Source organism: Diplotaxodon limnothrissa, linkage group LG9 (assembly GCF_057381915.1).
Source record: "Diplotaxodon limnothrissa isolate DT_005_m linkage group LG9, D_limnothrissa_male_GT1.1, whole genome shotgun sequence".
Lineage (NCBI taxonomy): Eukaryota > Metazoa > Chordata > Actinopteri > Cichliformes > Cichlidae > Diplotaxodon > Diplotaxodon limnothrissa.
Window position 1 is genome coordinate 34,065,674 of NC_140604.1, and position 27,989 is coordinate 34,093,662.

General features: G+C 41.7%; 3 protein-coding genes across 3 annotated transcripts; all 3 read left to right on the forward strand.

Annotated features, from left to right (window-relative positions):
• Nucleotides 1-1,393: 1,393 nt before the first annotated feature.
• Nucleotides 1,394-8,049, forward strand: LOC146625987 (uncharacterized). Its single transcript, XM_085363095.1, has 4 exons — nucleotides 1,394-1,479; nucleotides 2,655-2,760; nucleotides 5,537-6,889; nucleotides 7,246-8,049. Exons 2-4 carry the CDS (start codon nucleotides 2,743-2,745, stop codon nucleotides 7,927-7,929), a joined length of 2,055 nt encoding a protein of 684 aa, XP_085219221.1. The 5' UTR covers nucleotides 1,394-1,479; nucleotides 2,655-2,742; the 3' UTR covers nucleotides 7,930-8,049.
• A 1,891-nt stretch (nucleotides 8,050-9,940) lies between these two features.
• Nucleotides 9,941-11,831, forward strand: LOC146625988 (E3 SUMO-protein ligase ZBED1-like). The gene is made up of 3 exons (XM_085363109.1): nucleotides 9,941-10,784; nucleotides 10,961-11,213; nucleotides 11,384-11,831. The coding sequence occupies exons 1-3, from the start codon at nucleotides 9,988-9,990 to the stop codon at nucleotides 11,798-11,800; spliced, it is 1,467 nt and encodes a 488-aa protein (XP_085219235.1). The 5' UTR covers nucleotides 9,941-9,987; the 3' UTR covers nucleotides 11,801-11,831.
• Nucleotides 11,832-14,309: 2,478 nt separating this feature from the next.
• LOC146625989 (uncharacterized) lies at nucleotides 14,310-25,689 on the forward strand. The gene is made up of 4 exons (XM_085363106.1): nucleotides 14,310-14,350; nucleotides 16,263-16,368; nucleotides 23,078-23,758; nucleotides 25,193-25,689. The coding sequence occupies exons 2-4, from the start codon at nucleotides 16,348-16,350 to the stop codon at nucleotides 25,610-25,612; spliced, it is 1,122 nt and encodes a 373-aa protein (XP_085219232.1). The 5' UTR covers nucleotides 14,310-14,350; nucleotides 16,263-16,347; the 3' UTR covers nucleotides 25,613-25,689.
• The last annotated feature ends 2,300 nt before the right edge of the window (nucleotides 25,690-27,989 follow it).

Here is a 27,989-nt window from a genome sequence, read left to right on the forward strand (position 1 = left end):
ACTGGGGGGCAACAATTCACTCTATTACATGAAGGAATGGTGATTTTTTTTTTTAACAAACCCAGAGTGTTAAAAACCCCCCACTTAGAACCAAATGTATTTATTAGCAGCATGAGTTACGTGTTTCCAGTTACTGTGGAGGTCACGTGTTTCTGTTTATGTGGAGGTCGCTCCTCAGTGGCTGCAGATGCTCTTGTGTGTGTGCCCTTGATAGTAGTGATGGGCAGATGAAGCTTCATGAAGCACTGAAGCTTTTCATCCAATTGGACGTAGAAATATTAGTTGGCATGAATTTGAAGAGTGTGGCCTTTTGCACACAGCCTGTAAATGTCAACAACAAAAGGAGTGTGTAAAACATGTATATTGTAGTGATGGCAGTATACTGTGTACATTTACACTGGCAGTATGGAAAATGATTATTTGGAAATGCTTGAAATGGAAATGAGTGAGGTGTGGTTGGGGTGTGGACAGTAGTTGTGCTTTTGTAACGTTGAGGTATGGACAGCTACACACTGAGGCCTCAGTCCTGCCTGTTCATATTTTATTCAGTAAAAACTAAATTTTCACTGCTTTTATAACCTTTAGTGGGGAGAACATAGGTAGGATTTAATGATTTAACAAATCTTTTGAATCCTTTGTCCTCCACAATGCTAAATGGCTGGGAGTCCTCAATCACCATGCTGACCAGGTCTTCATCTATTTGAGATTGTTCTCCTGAGGAAAGACAAAGACAAAGCACAAATATAAATATCACACACGTAACTTATTGCATTGTATACTATTGTTATATTATTTAGTAACATTACGGCATGCCATATCATCATGGCATTTGATGGCTCACCTGGTCTTGCTCCACAATCGGTGTTCCCCTTATTCTCATGCAAAGCTCTGTAGTGCCTAAGCATGGATGAGGTGTTGTTGTTATATCCCAGCTCCCTGGCACATAGCAAACACTTCACCTTGTACAAAAGTCAAGACAGCTTAACATAAATTGTATTGCACCATCAGTATTATGAAAATACATCTTCTGTAGAAATTTACATACCTTGTTGGGAGGAATAAGATCAAAATGTTCCCACACAGGGGAGGACATCCTCCTCTTCTTAGCTGGCTCCATTCTCTCCTGACTTTCTCTCCTCACTCTCATAAACCTCCAAACTGTCTCCAAACTCACTAACCGCAACTCTCCATCAAACACCCACATTTTGATTGAAGTCTGAGGGGTTTATATCGCTGTCATATCTCGCGGCGAAATTCGAACCACTTCCTGAACCAGTCACGTGGTACAGCCGGGCAGCGAGGCTTCGGACGTCATCATTTTCAGCTCCTCCCATAAATGAAGCAAGCCGCGCATCGCGGAAACGCTCCCTCAATTACTCGACACAAGCTTTGAAGCCTCGATACAGAACGTCACATCACTACTTGATAGCGCATTATTTGCTGATGTGTTTACTGCGCCTAACGACTCGTTAAACTAAGGTAAATACCACGTCGGCACAATTAAAAGGCACGCACTATAACATCTTGGAGTTTTATACAACATCACTCTGTAGCTTCTGTTGTTAAGTCGTTGGCTAGGCTAGCTGTTAGCATACGCACTGTGTAAGAGGCTTGTTGCTCGCTAGTTGGCGATGCTACACATCTGTGTTACTGTCTAGATCGTTTCTGAACACTCAAGTACGCAAGTCCGCACTTCGCAAGTTGACTGAGGATTCCGGACCTCCTTGAGAACCGGATAACAATCATTATATCATTTGAACGACTTGATGACATCACAGTTTAGCTCAGCTAAGCTTCACTGTTTTGACTGCCATCCTTACTTCATTTTAACCAGAGCCGTACATGGATCAGAGTTTAAAAAGGGGCACATAGAACCAGGCTGAATAACAACAACACACATTCATCAAGAATCTAATTTGGAGTAACATCATACTATATCACTGTCATCAGGTGGGGACAATAAAAAGCTAACGTAGCCCACGTTTTACCTGATGGGAACAATGTTGCTGTTGGGGTGTTGCTGCTGCTCCTGCTGCTGATAGTCATGGAGAACAGGGCTGTGTTGATCTGGGACTGTAGACATTAAAAAGTCCATAGGAGAGATGGTAGCTGATTAAACAAAATTAATCCATAATAAAATAATAATAGAAAAATATAGAATAGAATAGAATGGAATAATCCTTTAATTGTCCCACAAGGGGAAATTTGGTTGTTACAGTAAATTTTCTGTGTTGGCAGAAAGCTTATTAAATATTTAAACTGTAGAGATACAATATTGTTGCTACTGTAAAATCCACATTTTGTCATATTTGATCTAATATAATCATTTTGTTGCGATTTGGCGATGTATAAACAACATTAATTTGAACTTTGCCCTTCAGCGAGTCTGAGTGAGACTCCCTCTTTGTGTATCTGTGGAAGTCCATATATACAGGGTGTAGCATCCCCTGGGTAAAGGTGGTTGTATGCAGGGCGGTTAGTGGCTTTTCCCCTTTCAATTTCTTTTAGGCAACTGATAACTGTCTTTTTGTAGCTGCTTCTGGGGTTTCACCTTGAAGCTTCATAGGTATTGTTGTCACTGAGTGTAGTAATGTTTATTTGCTCTGCTTCTTCTTGTCAGGGATAAAATACATATCTATACTTTTGTGTCCCAGCTGAGTAACAGGAGGAGAAGAGTCTGGTGGAGCAGCAGAGGAACAGTTTCAGCCATTTGGATTCAGCTCAGCCACTACAGAGGAAACAATGACTTCAACACAGGAGGTGAGAAAAATATCTCAGCTACACTGTTATTGAAACTGTGTGCACAGCTGGTTGTTAAAAGCAGCTTTATCTTTTCCATCCCGGGCGCCTCCATACATACAGAATGTGACCAAGGTGGTGTGCTGCTTGTGCAGATGTATAGTTTGAGCAAAGTACTTGTTGCCTCCCTAAGATGATGACCAGAGGGGCAACTGGTTTCCTGTTCAACAACGTGTGGTGCTGTGATAAAGAATAGAAAAAGGGACACACTTTGAGCTGATGTCAGTTTCACAACAGGAAGGTTTATTCTTCACAACAGCTTAGAACAGCTTCAGGTATCACCACACTAACTGCAAAGAAATGGCCTTATGCTTCAGTCCAGTTTACCATACATGGCCACAGCTCCCTGAGCGCGAGACTGTATAAATCTCTCAATACAACTTTGACAAAAAATAAACAAAATGTTGATATGTCAGATCCACAATGTATCACAATAACCACACTTATTTCACAAAGATAAACAAAACACAATAGTGTACTCTGTACTTCATTTTTAACTACATTTACAAACATCATAAAATTAACTCATTTTTAAACATTTTAATTCTTGTTCAGCACTAAATTATTCATGTGAAATTCCACTGTACTGACAATGTAACTTCTGTTGTTTTAAATATAGCTATTTTACTCTTTACAAGAAAATAATGTCTTTGACATAAAACAAACATATTTACTGTTCTTATACAACCTACAACTATATAGAGTGCAGTGCTCCTTTAACAGCGTTCACTACTACTGTGCAGTCAGCATTGATCAAACAGTTTCCTTATAACACTCTATAAATGTCTTTGTATTAAACCACAAACTTGTTCTTGTAACCACAACATCAACCAGAAGAGTAAAACATAGTATAAAACCCATTTATCAGAGTGCATAATACATTAAGAGTTCACAGTCCAGAAGTCTCTCACAGGTCAGATTAGCTTCCCCACACACACTCAGGCTGTCTCCCAATTCAGGGTCTGCAGCCTTAAAGTACGGACTTCAAGGCCAATTACGTCACAGCGGCGCGCCGAAGGCTGTCCCAATTCAAAGGCTGCTCGAAATGCGTCCTTCATTTCCCTGAATTTTAAGGCTGTGGCAGTGTAGACTTCGTGGCCCAACATATCCCAGAATGCATAGCGCGGCGATGGGTGTGGATAAATTTGCAGAAAAAAACGGCGGATGAGGGGCGGCCGAAGAGTGAACTTTAAGTACTGAATATTATGTCACTTATTTATGTGCAAATTTTTGATAACAAAGAACATTAAACATTCCTGTTGGCCACATGTCGGCAAAGTTATGTGACATGAGTGACGTTTGTACTAACTTGGTTTTAAAGCCTTTACTTTAAAATATACGCCGTTCAGTAGCTGAGCTTAATCTTACAGAGAATGATCAAAGCTCATGTAGAAAGAAACAAACAAATGAACAAAAGATTTTCTCCTTCATTTCTGTCACACAAAGCTGTATGACACGTTTCCAGTGGTTAGTATCATGGTTGCTAGGCAACCTGGGCAGTGCAACAGAGGCTTCTTTTTTTTTTAACTTTATTGACAAACAACAGTATTAGCGCAACGGAGGCTAGACCGTCCCATTTCACAAGCCTCGCACTTCCGGCCTTAGCGGTCTTTGAGTACGCGGCCCTTGAGGATTGTTGAGGCTGCGTACTTTAAGGCTGCAGACCCTGAATTGGGGTACAGCCTCAGTATCCCACATTAGCCAAGTCCGCTAGCATTAGCATCACTTAGCCTGCAGCCTTAACCCACAATTCAGACACAACTCAGAACGAATCCATTTCTTTAGCAAGTTGCGCTCATTACCCACATAAACAACATCCTCTGTTTGTAAGGTCTGCAGTACACATTCATTTAAATGCATTTACTAACCTGTGATAAAGAATAGAAAAAGGGACACACATGATGAGCTGATGTCAGTTTCACAACAGGAAGGTTTATTCTATCTCTGTGCCCCAAAACGCTACTCGATACCACTGCGCGTAATGCGCCCTCTAGCGGCTGGATGTAGGATAGCATTTTAAATGACTGGTACAAAAATACAATCACAGCAGAAACCCTTGGGGGGGGTTGGGGCTGTTTTCCCCAGTTTATTTCTGATACCAGATTTTACTAGAAAGCTATTTTCAACTCTCTACATACTCAAACATGATTAACTTGCACAAGCATGTAGATGTTCACCATCCGGCTGAGTATGCTAGGCTATCACCAGCTTTTGCAGCTCCATCAAAAAGCATTTGGGTGCACTCTGGGGATGGTTCATTTGCTCGCAGATGAAAAAGGGTGCTTTGAAAACAGTGCTATTTTTTTTATTTTTTTTTATGTTTACTGCTTCTATTAGCTCCATCATTATTATCAAACTTACTCATGGGAAATAAATAAATAATATATTCGTCCAATCTCCCTCTTGGACAAATATATCACACACAGAAGTTACAAGAAAATACAAAGATCATATTTTATCAGCACACATTGAAAAAAAAATATATAATCAGTTACACTCACAATTTTTATGAAGTAAAAGATTTTTTCCCATGATCAATATTTCTTCAATAATGTCATTTGCATTCCAACTCTCATTGTAGCACATCATTGTAATGTGATACTGTCACCAGAAGGTGGTGGTAACACACCTTCCCACAGTGCTTTTGTTTTCTTTGATTCCACTAATGGAGGCAGTTTCAGTTTGTTCCACGACTGCATTTCACTCACTGCCTCTGTTTGTATCTCTGTCACTGCAGGACCAACATGGAGCGAGAAGTCAGCGCTCTCAGGAGGCCGACAAACCTCACAGAAGAAAGGGAGAGAAAAAATACAGCTGTGATGAGTGTGGGAAGGATTTTACCCAGGCTGAACACCTAAAAAGACACCAACTCATCCACAGTGGAATTAAACCTTACAGCTGTGACTTGTGTGGAAAATCTTTTACTCGGGCTGAACACCTGAAGAGACACCAACTCATCCACAGTGGAGTTAAACTGTACAACTGTGGGTTGTGTGGAAAGTCTTTTACCTCGGCTGGACACTTAAAAAGACATCAGCTCATGCACAGTGCAATTAAACCTTACAGCTGTGACTTCTGTGGAAAGTCTTTCACTCGGCCGCGAAGCTTAAAAAACCACCAACTCATCCACATTGGAGTTAAACTGTACACCTGTGATCAGTGTGGGAAGGATTTTACCCAGCCTGGACACTTAAAAACACACAAACTTACCCACAGTGGGGTTAAACCATACAGCTGTGATCAGTGTGACAAGTCTTTTACCCGTCCCGCACAATTAAAGAGACACCAATTTATCCATAATGGAGTTAAACCATACAGATGTGATCAGTGTGAAAAGTCTTTTACTGAGCCTGGACAATTAAAGAGACACCAACTCATCCATAGTGGAGTTAAACCATACAGCTGTGATCAGTGTGGAAAGTCCTTTAATCAGTCTGGACACTTAAAAACACACCAACTCATCCACAGTGGAGTTAAAGCGTACAGCTGTCAATTGTGTGGAAAGTGTTTTAGCGAGCCTGGAAGCTTAAAAAGACACCATCTTTCCCACACTCAAGTTAAACCGTACCGTTGTGACTTGTGTGGAAAGTCTTTTATTCAGCGTGGACAATTAAAAACCCATCAGTTCATCCACATTGGAGTTAAATCGTACAATTGTGACTTGTGTGGAAAGTCTTTTTTTGAGCCTAGACACTTAAAAAGGCACCAGGTCATCCACAGTAGAGTTAAAGCATACAGCTGTTATCAGTGTGACAAGGCTTTTTCTTATCGTAGCAAGTTAAAGAAGCATCAAATTATCCACTCTGGGATTAAGGCATATAGCTGTGACATTTGTGGTAAAACCTTTAGTCTTAAAAGTTACCTAAATAGACACCTGCGCATTCACACTGGACATGATGTTTACTGCTGTGATCAGTGTGGCAAAACTTTTAAAACAGCCACACACTTAAAATACCACATGTTTAGCCACACTGAGGAGAGACTTTATAAATGTGACCTGTGTGATAAAACCTTTAAAGCTCCACGTTACTTGAGAGTCCACCAACAGATCCACACCAGAGAGAAACGCTACAAGTGCAGTTACTGTGAGGTATGTATTTATATTTTCTTATTTTGTGTTTTTACTTTAGTCTGCCTGTTTGGAACAACTTTGCTCATTAAATTGTGTTAGCATGTTAGTAATTCTAATGGATGGAAAGGTAATGCTGAGAGGTTCATCAGACTTCAGTTATTATTTTTGTCTTTCATGATCATAAAAAAAAACAACTAAATAACTGCTTTTCTAGTCACAATACTCTTGTAATTGTAGCCCAGTAAGCTGAATGTTGCAAGGTAAACAGTAAAATGTAATTGGACTTTGGCAGAGATGCTCCTTATATCAGGCGATGTTCAGGAGAAAAATGTTGAAGGACTGACTTACACTGTCTCTGTGTCTTTGTTTTGAAGCAGAGCGACACAGATGGATCCAGTTCTCAACCTTGTCGTCACTGTGGTGGTGGGAAAATGTTTCGCTGTGAACTTTGTGGAAAAACTTTCAATCATCAAGAGTGCCTAACAAGACATCAACGTAGACACACTGGAGACAAAATGAACTACTGCAAAGAATGTGGGAAAGGCTTCCCCACACCAAGTACATTAAAAAAACATGAACTCATTCACAGTGGGGTTAAAGACCACCTCTGTGACCAATGTGGGTCATCCTTTACTAGTGCAGGTCAGCTTAAAGGGCATATACGAATCCACACAGGAGAGAAACCATACAAGTGCAGACACTGTGACAAAAGCTTCTCACATTCAAATAGTCGTAACCTTCATGAACGTACACACATTAGAGGGAACTTCAGCTGTGACCAGTGTGACAAGAACTTCAGGAATGTCAGTTCATACTCTGAACACAAACGATCCCACGCTGTAAATAAATCGTTTCACTGTTACCAATGTGCAAAAACATTCACTTCATTATCTGCTCTTTGCAAACATCAGTGTGAGCATGCAGAACTGAAATCCCCGGATCACAATGAATCTGCAGAGACAGAAAGATCCTCTCCTGGTTTCAGGGTCAGACTTAAAAAACTTGAGATCAGGCTCCACAGAGTTCAGGTGGAGTCTCCTGTAAAGAGTGTCAGCTGATGTCACCCTTGGATCTGATGAGCTAGCTCTGATTTCTGGGCCTACAGTGAATAATCCCGAATGTTAAATTTAACTGCTGCAAGTATAGATATGTAGATCAAGATTTTTTCTGAAATGAATTTCGATGCTCTAAAAATGTTTTAATTTTTTAGTTTTTAAAAAAAAAAAAATTTTCCTCTTTAGGACACAGTAGTGTTTAGTAGTAGTTGTATTATTAATATATATTTATTAACTGTCTTTTATATCCAACTGATATTACAAAACTTGTTTAAAAAGCAGATGGAAAAGCATCTTGAGAAAATTGGGGTAAAGCAGCAAAGAACCGTTAGAAGTTAAAGTCTGCAGTTGAATCTGTTGTTGTTCTTCAGTGAGACCAGCCATAGCCCAGTCTTCTGGAGTTTTCTTAAATGATGTTTATTCTTTAGTTCTTTGGTTTAATCTAATGGACCATAATCGATGTCTCTATTTGTAAGGAGGATGTAAATCTGATAATTTCAAATCCTCTTTCGTAGGCTGTGAGACAGAAGTGAACACACAGACCAACTTTGGCTTTTTAAGTAAAAGTTTTCAGAGCTGGTTACAGGTACACCGCATCACCAAGAGTGCACTCAGCAGTGTTATGAGTATATTCAAGTGTGTATTTAGGCCTGTTTTGTGTCTATGTGAGTTTAGTGATCTCTTTTATTTATGGGGCGATGGTGGCTCAAAGAGTTGGCAGTTCGTTTGTAACCGGAAGGTTGTCGGTTCGAGCCCCGGCTCGGACAGGCTCGGTCGTTGTGTCCTTGGGCAAGACACTTCACCTGCCGCCTACTGGTGATGGCGCGATATGGCAACCTCACTTCTGTCAGTCTTCCCCCAGGGCAGCTGTGGCTACAACTGCAGCTGCTTCCACCAGTGTGTGTGAATGAATAGTGGAATTGTAAAGAGCTTTGAGGGCCCCGAAAAGCGCTATATAAATGCAATCCATTATTATTATTATTAGTAGTAGTAAGTGATTCCCACTAGATCCATGTTGTCCAAAGGAATGATGTCCAAATGATATGGGAAACACCTCTTTTTATTTGAATGTGGTGGGAAATCTGTGTTTCATCTGATTTAGCTTCTAACATCATCTAGTGTGTGTGGAGATGGAAAAAACAACAACAACAAAAAACCCCAATGCAGATAACTGTCAGATGTTTTCATGGTCATTAGGCACTTTGTCTGTCTTTGTTATGCCTAGTGACTGTGAGAAGAAAACTCCCCACCATTACAACAGACAAAGATTGTATCCACATGGAGATAAAAGAGGCGATATTTTCCCTTTTTGGTATCAATGCTGTGTGAAAACTCGCTGTTGTGTTGGTCAATATGCAAATATCTATTTTAATAAATCTCACTTTCAGTCTTGGTTTCAACACAGTTTTTCCCCCCCCCCACAATAATGGATGAAGTGCCAGAGACAGACACACACAGCAGGCTCAGTGCTCCATGGCCAGGCATATTATATTAACCATAGTTAGGGGTGTCAAATTATCGCGTTAATTGCGATTAATTAATTACAATGCTATTTAGCGCGTTATGTTTTTTAATCTCGTTAATCTAATTTTTAATCTCTTGACGTCATTGATTTTGTATGAGAGTTGCTATGTTATAAAATCCGTTTTTATGTGCTGGGCTCCTTGTGCTTGACTTGTTGGGGGTGGAGTCACGTTGTGAGGTCAAGGTGAGAAGTGGTGATTAGCTTACAGTGTGGATATGGAGGCGCATCTGAGAGTTGTTGGCCCAATGAACGGGAAATTTGTATTTCATAAACGCCCCGACGGCACCATTGACAAAGGTAAAGTGGTCTGCCTAGAGTGTAAGAAGGAGTTTGCTTACCACCGAAGCAGCTCAAGTTTGGCCTATCACCTCAACGCAAAGCACCCAGCCGCGAGTGCAGCAACAGCTAGCAGTGAAGACGTTAGCAATATAGCAAGCCAGAGCAAAGCTTTTCACCAAACAAAACTAGAGAATACCCCTCGTATGAGCAAGTCTGCGACCGACAGGCTGACTAATGTTATTGCCAAGTGGATAGCGATGAACTGTAGGCCGATAAATATAGTAGAGGACGAAGGATTGACAGAGGTGTTGCAAATTGCGTCCAATGACCCGTCATACAAGCCACCATGCAGGACTACAGTAACGACCAAAATCAGCAAAATGTACGACGGCGAAAAGAAAAACAAACTTGAGATTTTGGCGGAGGATTCTCCCAACTGTGTTGCTATAACCGGAGATCACTGGACCTCAGCTGGCAACCACAGCTATTTTGGGGTGACTGGACACTTTATTGATAGTGAGTGGAACCTCAACTCATTTGCACTGACCGTCATGAGAACAGAAACCAGGCACTTTGCTGATAAATGCGCCGAACAGTTCCTCAAGGTAGCAAATGACTGGGGTATTGAAAACAAGATATCCACCATTGGCACAGACAGCGCAGCAAACATGCTGGCTGCTATGAGAGCACTTCCATATGAGCACATCGCCTGCAATGCTCACATTCTCCAGAGGACCATCACGGTATGTCTCGATAGCAGTGGTTTTGTCGGTGTACTGGCAAAGTGCCGCAAGATTGTTGGTCATTTTAAACAAAGCCCTGCGAGTACCACAGAACTTAACCAACAACAAGTAGCACTCGGAAAGAAGAGCGATCAACTTATACAGGATGTACCCACCAGGTGGAACTCGACTCTCGCAATGGTCTCACGCCTCCTATGTAACCGAGAGGCTGTCCAGGCTACGTTGGACCAACAGAACCACAGGTTGGTCTTGCCAACCGAAGCTGAGTGGGCGAAACTGCAGAGGCTGGAGCTCCTGCTTGAACCATGCAAGTAAGTTCAAATAAACACCTTCCCATTTTAATTATATAAACTACTGTTACATGTGTAAAATCAAAATTAATGAACATAACAAGGAACTTTTAAGGACAATTAAATTGGAAATCAGTTACACTTTGATTTAAATGAATCCAGCTAGGTTTATTTAGCAAACCTCTCCACCTCTGCAGGTATGTGACAGAGCTGCTGGGTGGTGAGGCCTACGTCTCTTGCTCTGTAGTGCTGCCTGCTTTTCGCCATCTGTACCGTGTCATGGACATTACTGATGATGATCCTGCCTACGTGGTGAAGTTCAAGAATGCCTTCCAGAAGGATCTGGCAGCACGACGAGCTAATGGCAACGAGATATGGTTCGAGGTGGCCACAGCATTGGATCCACGGTTTAAGGATTTGAAATGTCTTCCAAGAGAAAAGAGGGAACAGGTAGGACAATAAGGTTAAGCTGGACTAATGAGTCCAATTCATTATCAAATCAAACTTTTATTTATTATATGGAACACAAAGTTCTTTACAAGATTAAATAAAATAAAAAAAAAAGCACTTAGTTTTAATCACAATCATTCATTCATTCATTCATTCATTCATTCATTCAGGTGTGGACCATTCTGGAGAATATGCTCCAGGCAGCAGAGCCCAGAAGAGCAGATAGTCTCCAGCCCTCCACAGAGGATGATGGACCAGCTCAGAAGAAGAGGAGGAGCGAACTCCTTCTGGGGTCTGACTCTGACTCAGAAGATGGAATTGAGTCTGGAGAGCTGCAGCGCTACAGAGCAGAACCCAGCATCAGTATTGATGACTGTCCCCTGCAGTGGTGGTATGCTCACTCAGGAGTCTATGAAAAGCTGTCAGTCCTAGCACAAAAGTACCTGGCCTCCCCAGCTACCTCTGTACCCTGTGAGAGACTCTTTAGCCTTGCAGGCCACATAGTGCAAAAGAAAAGGGCAGCCTTGCTTCCAGAAAATGTTACCAGGCTGGTGTGTCTTAGCGACTGGCTGAGGAAGAAGAAATGAGACACATGTGGTCAGCATAGCTGCTGTGTCATTTGTAGCCTACTAGAATAGATTGCTTGATGTTCAGCACTTTTTTTTGTGATGGAAGAATACTTTGATGTGCTAACTTGCAGCACTGCAATGTCAGTTTTATTTTTCATTATCTGAAGCAGAGGAATTTCAGTGCTGTATTGCTCAGAAAAGAGCAACTCTGATGTGCTAACTTGTAGCACTTAATTTATTTGATTTTATTTGTATTTATTTTTCCACTTATTTTACAAAAGAATACAACAGTATGTAAATGGTTGCATCTGTTTAACGTTTGTTAAACAATAAATGACTTTATAAAGTCACTTTCTTTGTTATATCAGTCTTTTGGTCTGCCACAATAAGTTGAGGGCTTTCCTCAGCTATTTTTAGGTGAGATTAAAAAAGAGATTAATTAGATCAATTAATTAAAAATCATAATTAATTAATCTCTATTTTTTTTTAATCTCTTGACAGCACTAACCATAGTATCATATTATACACCATTAAAGTGTGTGCAGATCACAAGTTCAAACTCCAGTTACCTTGTCTTGTTCTCACTGTCTCGGTCTTGCCGTCTCCGATCAGCATAGTGGTCAGGAGATTTGGAGTCAACAGTATCCATGACACACAACGTAACGTTGGATAATGTGTCAAGCACAAAACGGCTCTAAGAGCCGTGCTTAGAGAGTGCTTTATAGTGAATTAGAAGAGTCGACTCCCATTGAGCGAGAGCCGGCTCCTCACTTAATTTCCTTTCGCTAGGATAACATCATTATGTGAAAAACAGAGGGTGAGAGATGCGACAGTCAAGTGGTGCGTGCGTCTGTCCACTCAGTGAGTGAGACAGTAGACAGAGGTGAGGAGGGCTGTGCGAGTGCATCGCAAAAACACATAAATATGCCTGACATGCGTAAACGAAGCAGCATCTGGCTGCAGTTTAAACACTTTTTTGTCTCAGTCTTGATCTCATCCCGACTTTGTCTTGGTGTCGATACCCTCTGGTCTTGGTATTGTCTTGGTCTTGGTTTAGGCGGTCTTGACTACAAGTCTAATATATGCACAGTGAAGCTGGAGGATGAAAGCTATTTTTGTTGTTGTTGTAAACGAACCAAACTTCAGTCAGGAGAACAACCGAGATAATCCACCCACAATACAAGGTTAGTCATTAATATACTGCTCAATGGGCTGGGCTGTAGTTAATGGTAAGGTTTTAAAAAGTGAGCTTGAAAATGATTAGCGGTATAAAAAACAAGAGAGGCAGACGGTGATCACAGACTGTTTTAGGGGCTTGTTCAGATTAAATAGAACAAGATACAAAGCATTAAAACATGATAAACCACAGAAGCAGAGTAGTTTTGGAAGCAGGGTTCATACGTCATCACTTAAACATTGGATGTCCCACCTTCTGTGAATGTTTTACTGCAGTTCAGTTGTTATTATGATCACTTGTCACATCTTGTTTATGACAGTTAAAATAAATAACATTCATATAAGAAATACAATTGTCTTGTCTGAACTGTATATGGTGTTAAATAGGCCTATACTACTGTACTTTAATGTCGGTAATAAGGTGGGTACTGGTGTGTGTGTATATATATATATATATATATATATATATATATATATATATATATATATATATATATATATATATATATATCTCACTGGTTTAATGAGAGCATAAAATGGGCCATACACAGAACGTATACTCAGTAAGTAAGAAATTAAAACAAGCAAGTGCTAAATGTAATGTTTAAATATTTAGGTAGAGGTGATTGTGGAGAAGATGGGCAGGCAGACATCGATCAGCACTAATGTTCATATTTATACAAATCCATCAAAGAGTCAATGAAATCAGAGTCATTTATTGTAGCTTAGGGCAGAGAAAAAGCTCAGTGATAGTTATTGTCTGTAAGGAGAAGGGATCTCATTCAGAATACAGAACAGACATTTAAACAGAGATAGAACATGATGTTCTCCTGGATACTGGCTCATTAACTCTGGAAGAGACGGCTTAAACAGGTCAACAGCGAGGGGGGGAAGATGGTTTAAAGAAAGTTTACTTTATTGATCCCTCTCTGCATTTTAACCCATTCACTCAGTGAAGCAGTGGGCAGCCATTGGGCACCCGGGGGGCAGTGTGTAGGGATGGTACCTTGCTCAGGGGTACCTCAGGGTAGCTGTTCAGGGGAATTGAACCCGCGATTATCCGATCGTGGGGCCACCACTCTACCTACTGAGCAATCCCTGCCTGCAGGGAGGTTTTTTTCAGGATTCAAAACAATGCAGGATAAATTGGAAGAGAGGAGACTCTCACATGACGCACCGGATTAAAGAGAACAGTTTAAAACAGAAAAGGTCAGAAATCTGAAAATGAGTAAAAACCTCACATAGATCAAACTTCAATCACATTAGTTTCTCCACACCAGTTGGTGGCGATAATGCACCTATTCATTGTTTGTAAACTGCATGTAAAGAGGAACAGGAAGAGGCGGAGAAGAGCTGCAGCTGGATCACAAACCGAGTTTCTCTCATCTAAAGGTAAGCACCGAGCTAACGTTGCTGTGAGTTCAGTTCATGTTGAGTTTAGCTCCTGAATGAGGTCTTCTGCTGCTCTCCTCGGTGTCTGTTCACAGTTTATTGTGAACACGTTGAGAGAAGAGTGAGAGAGTGTTTGGAGAAAAACACCAGCTAACCATTAGCTCAGCATGCTGCAGCTGTTTGGTGCACCAAACGGGCTGGGCCTGACTTTGATGCTACCGCTGCTGTTTGTGACAGGCGGGCACACACGGGCGTGTACACGGTCATTGTTGCGTTTGTTGTTTGTTGTACAGACTAACATAGAAGATCCGTTCACTGAGGCTGATGGGTAAGAGACACTGACTCATACCAGCAGAGAGAGAGAGAATCCGCCTCTGCTTCCAACGAGAGCAGGCTCGTCTGTTGTTTTCTATGTTCCGCTACTTTCTACAGACCGAGTGTTTGCTACAAGTCAGCTCATCCTCCCTCTGTTAGCCGCTGATCATATGCGACAATGCTTTCAGGTGTTTCTGTGAGTTTTTATGTCTAATATCTTTACTTCTATCTGTAAGTAGACTTTAATGAACAGGGCTTCTATATAAAATAAAGAAATCACCTGGTTTGCAAGTGCTTTTAAGGCTCTGTGTTATTACACCTACATTGTAATCAATCCAGTCCTTTTGGTCATTGAAGCATGTTTATAGAGCTGTGATGCTGTATTTTTGCTGCCCTCCTCTTCAGATTATCCGAGATTTTTCATGTCAGCGAGACTTCTTACAGATACATAAAGGATGCACAACACTGACTGGTTGCTTCTTCTTTTAATAGGAATTTTCTCTCTGGCTTAGTCACAACAGGTCTGTTTGACATATTGGTGACAGATTTATAACAGTTTAAGTTCCTGCAGTCGTTTTTGGCAAATCCTGGAAATCCCATTTTTGCCAAAAGAGACTAAATTAAAAGTTCATCTGCATGTTTTCAAGTAACATCTGCAGCTTTTCATGGAGCAGCTGCAAAGATCACTTTCCTTCACATTCCAGTTTTTGATCAGGAGCTTTGATTAACACCCCCTCCTGGTTTTTCCGACCAAAGATTTTCATGGTGATTACAGGAAGAAGCGATGCTGCTGCTTTGGGCACCATTGGAGTCACTTGAGGCATATCGTATATCACCTGTGAATGTCATGCAGCTGCTCTTTAATGCATAATGGCAGCAGAATGGACAGCAGGTTTAGCAAATCATTCTATCATAGCTGTGCATTATTGTGCATGTCCAATTATGTTTGCAAAGGAGTTCACAGCTAAAAGGGCGTCAGTGTGAGTGGAAATGGCTGTCTGTCTCTGTGTTAGCCCTGCGACAGGCTGGGGAGCTGTCCAGGGTGTACCACGTCTCTCGCCCCATCATAGCTGGGATAGGAAACCGCTGTGACAAAAGATAATTGTATTTATTAGTGAAATAATAAATGATAAACCAACATCTTTATAGGTTCTGCTTTGTGTTTAATGTCTCTCTCACTGAGCGTACTGGGAGTAAGCCTGAGAGAGGGAGGCTCTGTTCAGTCACGTCAGCTCAATGAAGGTCACTCTTACTCTGCTCCTGTTTCTCATCGTTGCAGCTGAGCGTGCTTTGAATCTGGATGCTGGTGCTGGCTGTGAAAGGACTCCCTGTCCAAGGCTTTAGACTGGTTTGGTGTCTGATTCATTCAAAAACGTGTCTATCGGTCTGTGATGGTGTCTTGAACATGATTCACTCAAAATTGTCTGATGAAAAATGAAATATTTCACAGTACTGGGCACCTGTCAAGTTTCTCCTGAAGTTACCTGATATCACAACTCTCAGGTGTCACACGAATTCCACTCTGTGTTGTCTGATGAACATGTGGGACACTCTGAGCTTTCATTGGAGTCTAACAAAGATCTGTTTTGTGTCCCAGCTGATCAGCAGGAGGAGAAGAGTCTGATGGAGCAGCAGAGGAACATTTTCAGCCATTTGGATTCAGCTCAGCCACTACAGAGGAAATGATGAGCTCAACAGTGATGGTGAGGAAAATATTGCAGTTACTGTAACTGTGTCCACTTCATCAGCTGCTGGGTTAATAAAGAAAGCAGTCAGCAGCAGCTTTAGTCTATTTTTGTCCTGTGCTCCTTCAGAATCTACATTCACACTAAGAAATCACTGAAGACAAGATTGTAAAAAATGAAACTATCACATTTGCATATGCATATCTGCATACTGAAACAAAATTCATATCGAAACCACATTTTTTTAAGTACAATAAATAATTTTTCCAACGAACGGGACAGCTTTCTTCTACAGCCGTCTTTGTTCTTCTCTGTCTTATCTTCTGTTCTAAAGATAACATAAGATAAGTCTTTGCTGCCATTAGGGCTGCCACGATTAGTCGACTAGTCACGATTATGTCGACTATCAAAATCGTCGACGCGTCATTTGAAGCTTTGTAAGATCACAAAAGACGCAGGAATAAGTAGCAGGATTTAAGAGTGTAATAACTGACTGAAACAGAAGATGGCAGCACTGCATGTACAAGGATGCCAGCTGCCGTTAAACCCCAAAGAAGAAGCTGTGTCCCAGAATTGGTGTGAAAAAATCAACTGTGGGAGCAATCATCAGAAAATGGAAGACATACAAGACCACTGATAATCTCCCTCGATCTGGGGCTCCACGCAAGATCTCATCCCGTGGGGTCAAAATGATCATGACAACGGTGAGCAAAGATCCCAGAACCACACGGGGGGACCTGGTGAATGACCTGCAGAGAGCTGGGACCAAAGTAACAAAGGTCACCATCAGTAACACACTACAACGGCAGGGAATCAAATCCCGCAGTGCCAGACGTGTTCCGCTGCTGAAGCCAGTGCATGTCCAGGCCCGTCTGAAGTTTGCCAGAGAGCACATGGATGATACAGCAGAGGATTGGGAAAATGTCATGTGGTCAGATGAAACCAAAGTAGAACTTTTTGGTATAAACTCAACTCGTCGTGTTTGGAGGAAGAAGAATACTGAGTTGCATCCCAAGAACACCATACCTACTGTGAAGCATGGGGGTGGAAACATCATGCTATGGGGCTGTTTTTCTGCCAGGGGGACAGGACGACTGATTGAGAGTGGCCTAGCCAGTCTCCAGACCTCAACCCCATAGAAAATCTGTGGCGGGAGTTGAAAGTCCGTGTTGCTCAGCGACAGCCCCAAAACCTCACTGCTCTCGAGAAGATCTGCATGGAGGAATGGGCCAAAATACCAGCTACTGTGTGTGCAAACCTGGTAAAGACCTATAGTAAACGTTTGACCTCTGTTATTGCCAACAAAGGTTACTGTATAGTTTTTACACGGCTGAATAAACCTCAAGCAGACAGCTGATTATCAGAAGTGTGAGATGCTCGAGAATTTACTTCAGTGTCCTGTTATATTTTAGATAGCAAGGAGTTTATTAAACTTCACCGAAACAATCTGTAAATTTCATTAAAATTCAATAAACTATCATCTTGTCTTTATTTTTAGTTAGCACAGACCTTAAACACTTAAAGCTGTAAGCTAATGATAGTTATATAAGAGCAGATGCTACTGGTGCAATAAGTTGTATGTACAATGGATGCATGATCTGATTAGTCGACTATCAAAATAATCGTTTGTGGCAGCCCGAGCTGCCACTGTTACCAGAAGAATGAAACACAGTTTGGCATCTCTTCATATCGCGCCATCGGCCCCTCTGGCCATCACCAGTAGGTGGTAGGTGAAGTGTCTTGCCCAAGGACACAACGACTGAGACTGTCTGAGCCGGGGCTTGAACCGGCAACCTTCCAGTTATGAGACGAACACCCAACTCTTTGAGCCACGATCGCCCTTTGTGTTGTGTTGTGCCATCCGTTTCGCCAGAGGTTGTTTGGTTTCCCTGATGTATAAATCCTGTCAATCCTCCTGGCACTTAACAGCGCACACCAAGGGTGTAGATTTGGTTTTAGCATTGGTGGGGACGGATGATTCAACCTCCCAACCCTACCATGTTTCTTGTTTTTTCCTTTTTGTCTTTGCTTCTTGATAAAAAAAGAGAAATATACTTGCCTACATATGCTATTCTACATGCTTTTAAACCATTTAAAATTACCATACATATATATATGTACAAAAAACTTGAATTTTACAATGTTTATTCATCGAATAAAATAAGTTAAATGTCACCGTCATTATTGTCCGGCCGGAAACAGCGAGGGTGTCCAAATTCAGAGGCTGCGTCCACCTGAGGACCCGGCCTTCGTGGTCCTCTGAAAGCCGGGTAGACCGGAAATGAGCGACTGTGACGATCTAGCCTTCAGAATTACGTCACGAGCTTTCTCGGTGGAGTGAAACTCAGCTGTCTGCTCCTTGCTATCTAAAATATAACCGGACGTTTTTTTTCGACCATCTCACACTTCTTTTTAATCAGTTTTCTATTTGATGTTTATTCAGCTGTGAGAAAACCCCGGAGGAACCCTCCCGAGGGATTAATAAAGCTTTATTTAATCTAATCTAATCTAATAAAATACCTAGCAGGTCTTTGAGGTCATCTGATCAGGGCTTACTTGCTTTAAAAAATACTAAGAGGAGGACTAAGGGTGATAGTGCCACTGTGGCCCCCAGACTGTGGAACTCTCTCCCCCAAACATTAAGAACTGTGGACTCAGTAGCTGTTTTTAAAAAAACAACTCAAAACTCACCTTTTTAAAACTGCTTTTGGTTAATTTTTTGCCTGTTTTATTTTCTCTTTTTAAATCTTTTTATGACTTGTAATCTTATGTGCAGCACTTTGTGATTCTGTCTTGAAAGGTGCTATATAAATAAACATTTATTTATTATTATTTATTTAATAATTTTAATCTCAGCCAAACCGATTTACTCACGAACAAATAAAACACTGAAAAATGCCAAACAATAACATGTTTGAGTTATTTAAGTGACTTATATATCATGTTTAACCTGAGTAGCGAAAGACCACGGGGGTTTGAAAACAATGTGCCGGGAGTTTGCTGTTCTCCCCTACTCAGATACTTAAAGTTTACACAGCTACACTCTCGCCTGAAAATATGTTAAAACTTTATTTTGCGACCCAGAAAGTAATAAGAGTAATATTAAAACTAAGTAGCTGCAGTAGTAGTAGCCATTGTTGGAAACTGGCTGAGGCAATCTGGGATATGGTTTTTCAATTTTGTTGGCTCCGGGAGATTTTCGGGAGGGGCACTGAAATTCGGGATTCACCCAGAACAATCAGGAGGGTTGGCATGTATGTCCTAGCATAGCCTGTAACGTTATTATGACGGACACATTTTATGAGTGAACTTGACTTTAAGTGATTTACAGGTTTCTTTGAAAAATACTTTCTTATATCCAGCTTCTTCCTTTTTGCTGCCATCCTCCTCTCCTCCTTGCAGGTCCTCGCAGCGCAGGCTTACCGCTGCTAAAACTAAACAGAGCTCCCCGAAAGGCACAGCCAATCACATTGGCCATATTTGTCACATGAGGTAGGACTCCAGTAGAGAACGTAATTTAACTCTTTCTGCACCGCTGGGTGAAGAAGACGTTGACAGATTGGTTTTTTTTTTTTTTGGGGTTTTTTCTATCGGTTTTGTTTTTCTTTTCTGGAAGAGATCAAATTATTGGTGGGTACAAGTCAATAATCGCTGGATATTGGTGGGGACGTGTCCCTTCTGTCCATGCCAAATCTACGCCTTTGGCATACACTATGTTACTCTGTTTGTGTCGGGGGACCCGATCCTTGGGGTGGACCAGTTTTTGGCGCTGCGTTTTGGGGTTTAAAAGCCACAGAGACCTGATGTTTAGAAAAATTGTGTCTCAACTGCTCCAATACTCCTGACACATATGGGATCACTACAGGTTTTCGCTTAGGCAGCGGTTGTCCTTCTCTCCTGGATCAGCTGGAGCTTTCTTTAGGTGCCTTTCCTGCTTTGACAAAAGTCCAGCTGGGATAACCACATTTACTCAGGGCCTTCTTGATGTGCCGTTCTTCTGCCTCCCTGGCTGCTGTGTCTGTGGGGATGGTGTTCGCTTTGTGTTGTAGCGTCCTGATGACACCCAGTTTGTGCTCCAGTGGATGATGAGAGTCAAACCTTAAATACTGATCTGTATGTGTAGGTTTACGGTACACGTCAGCTTTTAGATGTCCCCCATTACTGATGGAAATCTCACAGTCTAAGAAGGCTAACCTGCCACTTTTCATATCCTCCCTAGTTAATTTGATGTGTCGGTCCACCGAGTTGATGTGATCCGTGAAATGTAGTACGTCCTGAGATTTGATTTTCACCCAGGTGCATCCCACTTGCATCCCAGTCACGGAAGCGTTGGAGGTAGTCCGTAAGAGATTACAGGATAACCCCAACCTCAGCAACAGGACCACTCTCAGCATCGACCAAGTGTTTGCTTTTGGAACTGTGTCTTCATTCCACCTACTTCACATACAAGGGTCAGTTCTACAGGCAGAAACATGGGTGTGCCATGGGTTCCCCAGTTTCACCCATTGTGGCCAATTTGTACATGGAAGAAGTGGAAAAGAGGGCTTTGCTATCCTACCCTGGAACACCACCAAGCCATTGGTTCAGATATGTGGATGACACCATAAAGACTGAGTCTTTGACTCTCGGAGGAGGCGGATGCACTTTTTCTCCTCTCCTCTCCTCTCCTCTCCTCTCCTCTCCCTTATCTTCCCTGCTTAGCTCTTATGTCCTTGTGTAGTCTCATGTTTTTTGTATTATTTTCCCTGGAACACTCACAGTCTGTTTCTAAAACCTAAAAGAGAATTATGGATTTGATCAATCTCTGAATGCTATTGACACCCTTTTCTCAATGAGAAGTCTGGGCTTGGGAGAGCCCGAGTGTCCTGGAGGGACTTTCCCTGCCGGATACACGATGGACGGGTGGCAGACATGGAGGATCGTGTGCCTGGCGGGACTGTCGATCGAGGACGCTGAAGATTCAGAACCATGATAACAGGGTTCTTGCTGATCGGAGCTGGCTTGGCCCTGACTTATCAGAGAATTAAGAGAGCGGAACCGGCTGTTCAAAAATTTTTATATAACTTTAATTCACATAAAAAACAGCTGCTTGTTTGAGTGAAAATACATTGATGGGTTTTATTTCACACTAATAATGTTGTATAGTTGTAAAGTATTTTGTCTAGTGTCAATTATATTGTCAATTATATCATAATCGCTCATTTTCAAATGTATATCATGATAAATATTTTTGGTCACATCACCCTGCTCTATGTCCAGGGTATGAGGGGTCCATGATGATGATTCTGCCTTTCTGCTGAAGTCTGCCTGTATAAATGTCTCTGAGGGGAGTTAATGAAATGCCAACTGCCCGCTCTGCCGCCCACACCACCTGCTGCAAGTTCCCCTTGTCCTCCATAGTACAGCAGCTGGACCAGAGTTTACAGCAGTAAGTCAGAAGGCTCTCGATGGTGCAGCGGTAGAACTTACTTAGCAGTATTTTGGGTATTTGGGCTTGACACAGCTTACTGAGGAAGTACAGCATTTGCTGTGCTTTGTACCTGGTGGGAAATGTTTGTGGACCAGGTAACGTATGTTAAGATGTGAACTCTAAGAAACTTAAAGCTTTCTAACCTTTCTACCTCCTCTCCATCAATGTAGAGCACAGGTGTTGAACTCCAGGCCTCGAGGGCCGGTGTCCTGCAGATTTTACATGTGTCCTTGATTCAACACAGCTGATTTTAAATGGCTAAATTACCTCCCAACATGTCTTGCAGTTCTACAGAAGCCTGGTAATTAACTAATCATTTGATTCAGGTGTGTTGACCCAGGGCAAGATCTAAAACCTGCAGGACACCGGCCCTCGAGGCCTGGAGTTCGTCACCCCTGATGTAGAGGGTAGAGTGCTCAGCTCGCTTTCTTCATCTGAAGTCGATTTCCATCTCCTTGGTCTTGGTCTCGTCCACTGGAAGAGATGGTGGCTGACTTAAAGCAGGATGGTATTACAGACTGTAGCAGTGAGAGGTGGAAGATGGTGGTGAAAACCTCTGCTTGTTGGTCTGCACATGCTTTAAGCACTCTACCTGCTACACGGTCTGGACCATCTGCTTTCCTTGCGTTGACTCTGTGCAGTGTGGCTCTGACCTGATGCTGCTCCAGCTGGATAGGGGTGTCGTCCCTCTCTGAAACAGCAGGAAGGGTGATGGTGTCCCTGTTCTGTTGGTCAAAGTGGGCAAAGAACTGGTTTAGGGTGTCAGGAAATCACATGACAGGGTGGGGCTAGGAGTCACAATGAGCTCACTCGAAACCCTGGCTGATTGTGACCCACACCCGTTTTCACATCTTGGCTCATGTGATTAGGTGGAGGATCATCAGGGGGTCCTTTTGTCCCTCTTTAGGGGGATACTCCCACTGGGTTTAAATCTGAGACTCTCCACCAGTTGACCCTAGAACTGAAGAAGCTTCTCTGATGACCGGTGAAACATCTTCAGGCAAACTAAAGAAGTCCAGACGTTTTCCTTCCAAGCTCCTTAGACTAGGATGACCTGGATGACTGAGAACCTTCACAGACAATAAACATTAAATAAATGTAAACTATTAAAATATGGGTTATTTTAAAAATGCATCCTACAAGGTGTTTGGTGACTGCCATGCTCCAATCTCATGTTTAAAACTAGTATTAATGGACGAAGTTTAAAGTTTATGTTTGACTGGATTTCACTCAATGTTTGTATCTCTGTCACTGCAGGACCAACATGGAGCGAGAAGTCAGCGATCTCAGGAGACCAACACACCTCACAGAAGAAAGGGAGAGAAAACATACAGCTGTGATGAGTGTGGGATGACTTTTACTCGGAAGTATTTTCTAGAAAGACATGAAGTCATCCACACGGGAGAGAGACCGTTCAGATGTGACTTGTGTGGGAATTCTTTTACCCAGCCTGGAAACTTAAAAGCACACCAGGTCATTCACAGTGGAGTTAAAGCGTACAGCTGTGATGAATGTGGAAAGGGTTTCACCAGGAAAGAAGGCTTGGTAAGGCATAAGCTCATCCACAGAGGAGTTAAACCTTACAGCTGTGATCAGTGTAGCAGAGCTTTTACTCAAAGTAGTAGCTTAAGGAAACATCAGGTTTCCCACTCTGGTATTAAGGCTTACAGCTGTGACATCTGTGAAAAAACTTTCAGCCACATAGAAAATCGAAATAAACACCAGCGTATTCACACCGGACAGGATGTTTATTGCTGTGAACAGTGCGGCAAACTGTTTGTAAGATACAAACAATTACAAATCCACAGGTTTACCCACACCGAGGAGAGACCTTATAAATGTGACCTGTGTGAAAAGACTTTTAAAGCACAGAGTTCTGTAAAAGTCCACCAACAGATTCACACCAGACAGAAACTCTACAAGTGCAGTTACTGTGAGGTATGTATTATAATGTTTTTCTTGTAATTTTAGCCTTTTTGGATCAACACTCCTCATGAAAGTGCATGTGAGCAATTAGTTCAATTTCAGTTATGACTTTTAACTTGAGTTTGTTATACTTTTGTAATGCCAAAGTTTATACTACACTGCAGAAGTCTCATGTCTCCCCTTAATTTCTTTATAGTTTGCTTCAAAGAAAACTTTCTTGTAGGTTGTTTTGTTTTGGGGTTTTTTTGTCTCGAGCAATAGCTCGCCAGCTTTCCGAAGGTCTGTAGTTTTCCTTTGGACACTGGCTGCTTTTACACTCTGTTTCAGTCTGGTCACTGTACCCTGACCATTTTTACTGGATTTATTTTATTATTATCATCATTATCATTTTATTATTACTATTTAAGCTACATTACACTGACCTCCAGATTACTGAATCATCAGAAAGGCACCTAACTCACCAGTGTCGTCTAGACATAACAGGCGTCTTGGCAAAGAACCACATTTACATTCTGTCTTCATACATTTTGTTACTACCAGCCTTAAACAAGTCTTTATTATTATTTATTTAGTTGTATCTGTGAAACATACCAACAACATCACAGCATATCTCTGTGTTTTATATTTGAGCTGTGTTTATCTTAGAAAATAATCTCTTCTTCCTCTCATGTCCTCTTTCTTACATTGTTCTCCATGTCACAGTAAAATGACCCCACAAAATAATTTTTCTTTGGTTACTGTAAATGTTACCTTTGAAATTACCTGCCATTTTTTTAAAGGACCCACTGTCTTTTAAAAACTCATCCAGGTTATTCTTACGCCACTCAGTGAAGTAGCACAAATGCAGTTTCACATCAGAACCATGCACACAGATCATGTGATGTCTTGGCTGTCTGTGTGACATCATCTAAAAAACAGTAAACAGCTCATAAAAACTGAAGTCAAATGATAGTGTTTTGCATTCAACTACCAATCATATTTAATTAACTGAACATATTTTAACTCCTGATGAGGACCTCTATAAAAGCAGAGTTTCACAGTTTGCTGATCTGGAGCATTCAGGTGTGTGTTCTGATTTTAGAGAAAGAACTGTTACCAGTAAGGTCAGACTGTGCAACGTGCTGAGAAACCGCATGTGGGATTAAAACAGATTTGGTTTCATGTGATTATCTTCTATTATTAAAACTTAAAAAAGGGATTAAATAAAAAAAAAATAGACTCACCCCATGCACTTTCAGGGATTGTTTGAGGGTACAGTTTTGCATGACTTCATTTTTTTTAAAGTAAAGGTATAAAAGGTATCTGGTACTTTGATGGGTTAACTTTTTTCAGATATAATAAAATGTAATTTGATGTTGGCAGAGATGCTCTTTATTTCAAGCCTGGTTCAGGATTAAAATGTTGAAGGAATTCCCTGACTTACGCTGTCTTTGTGTCTTTGTTTAGAAGCAGAGCAGCACAGATGGATCCAGTTCTCAACCCTGTCATCACTGTGGTGGTGGGAAACCGTTTCGTTGTGACCTGTGTGGAAAAACTTTCAACTGGCAAACAAACCTAATGATGCACCATCGGCGACATACTGGACACAAATTGCATTATTGCGAAGAATGCGGGAAAGGCTTCCCCACACCAGATAAACTAAAACGTCATGAACTCATCCACAGTGGGGTTAAAGAGCACCTCTGTGACCAGTGTGGGTCATCCTTCACCACTGCAGATCAGCTTAAAGTGCATAAACGTGTCCACACAGGAGAGAAACCATACAAGTGCCGACACTGTAACAAAAGGTTTTCCCGGTCAGATAAACGTAACCGTCATGAACGTACGCACGCCAACAAGAACTGCAGCAGGAATCCCAGTTTGTAGTCCACTCTGGAAATAAACTGTTGCACCAAAAAGTTGATTCTGTTCATCTAGACGCAGCGTTTTCAGTAGGAGGCGCGTTTTATCACTCATCCGTCATGTCCTCTTCAGTCTAGGATGGCTGCAGGTTTCCCAAGCCTTAAAAAGGCAGTTGTGTAATGACTCTAATTGGCACCAGGACCTGACAGTAAGCTGTGGAAACAGTTTCATGATCATTAATATGCAAATTGTTATGACAGTTGTTCAGTCTGTAGCAGCTGACTGGTGAACTGGCATTTATTTGCATCATAGCTGGAGTGGTTAGCTGGTTCCAGTTTGACTTGGGGACCACAACTTTGGCCTTAAACATAAACTTTGAATAAGGAGAGCTTCCTGTATTTTAGTGTATTTAGCACTCTTAGCTAATTATAGGCCAATCTCCAACCTTCCTTTCATATCAAAAATCCTTGAAAGAGTAGTTGTCAAACAGCTAACAGATCATCTGCAGAGGCTTATTTGAAGAGTTTCAGTCAGGTTTCAGAGCTCATCACAGCACAGAAACAGCTTTAGTGAAGGTTACAAATGATCTTCTTATGGCCTCTGACAGTGGACTCATCTCTGTGCTTGTCCTGCTAGACCTTAGTGCAGCATTCGATACTGTCGACCATAATATCCTATTAGAGCGATTAGAACATGCTGTAGGTATTACAGGTACTGCGCTGCAGTGGTTTGTATCATATCTATCTAATAGACTCCAGTTTGTGCATGTAAATGGAGAGTCCTCTTCACACACTGAGGTCAATTATGGAGTTCCACAGGGTTCAGCGCTAGGACCAATTCTGTTTACATTATACATGCTTCCCTTAGGCAGTATCATTAGAAGACATAGCATACATTTTCACTGCTATGCAGATGACACCCAGCTCTATCTGTCCATGAAGCCAGATAACACACACCAATTAGTTAAACTGCAGGAATGTCTTAAAGACATAAAGACCTGGATGGCCGCTAACTTTCTGCTTCCTAATTCAGATCAAACTGAGGTTATTGTACTCGGCCCTGAAAATCTTAGAAATATGGTATCTAAGCAGATTCTTACTCTGGATGGCATTACCTTTGCCTCCAGTAACGCTGTGAGGAACCTTGGAGTCATTTTTGACCAGGACATGTCCTTCAACGCACATATTAAACAAATATGTAAGACTGCTTTCTTCCATTTGTGCAACATCTCTAAAGTTAGAAATATCCTGTCTCAGAGTGACGCTGAAAAACTAGTTCATGCATTTATTACTTCCAGGCTGGACGACTGTAATTCGTTATTATCAGGATGTCCAAAAAACTCCCTGATAAGCCTTCAGCTAATCCAAAATGCTGCAGCAAGAGTCCTGACAGGGACTAGAAAGAGAGAGCATATTTCTCCTGTTTTGGCTTCCCTTCATTGGCTTCCTGTTAAATCCAGAATTGAATTCAAAATCCTGCTCCTCACATACGAGGTCTTAAATAATCAGGCCCCATCTTATCTTAATGACCTTGTAGTACCATATCACCCTATTAGAGCACTTCGCTCTCGCTCTGCAGGCCTACTTGTTGTTCCTAGAGTATTTAAAAGTAGAATGGGAGGGAGAGCCTTCAGTTTTCAGGCCCCTCTTCTGTGGAACCAGCTTCCAGTTTGGATTCGGGAGACAGACACTATCTCTACTTTCAAGATTAGGCTTAAAACTTTCCTTTTTGCTAAAGCATATAGTTAGGGCTGGACCAGGTGACCCTGAATCCTCCCTTAGTTATGCTGCAATAGATGTAGGCTGCCGGGGGATTCCCATGATGCATTGAGTTCTTCCTTTCCAGTCACCTTTCTCACTCACTATGTATTAACAGACCTCTCTGCATTGAATCATATCTGTTATTAATCTCTGTCTCTCTTCCACAGCATGTCTTTATCCTGTCTTCCTTCTCTCACCCCAACCGGTCGCAGCAGATGGCCCCGCCCCTCCCTGAGCCTGGTTCTGCCGGAGGTTTCTTCCTGTTAAAAGGGAGTTTTTCCTTCCCACTGTCGCCAAAGTGCTTGCTCATAGGGGGTCATATGATTGTTGGGTTTTTCTCTGTATCTATGAAGCGCCTTGAGGCGACTTTTGTTGTGATTTGGCGCTATATAAATAAAATTGAATTGAATTGAATTGAATTATGGAGTATGCTTCTGCTGTGAGGTCCTGCCTCCATGCACTTGTGCAAGAGCTAGATGGGAGAATTTATAAATAATATTATATTAGGGAAATTTTCCCAGACATATTTTTGACCTGGGGGTAGAACTGATTGTGAACTGGAAAGGGAAAATGCTTATCCATCCATCCATCCATTCGCTTCCGCTTATCCTTTTCAGGGTCGCGGGGGGCGCTGGAGCCTA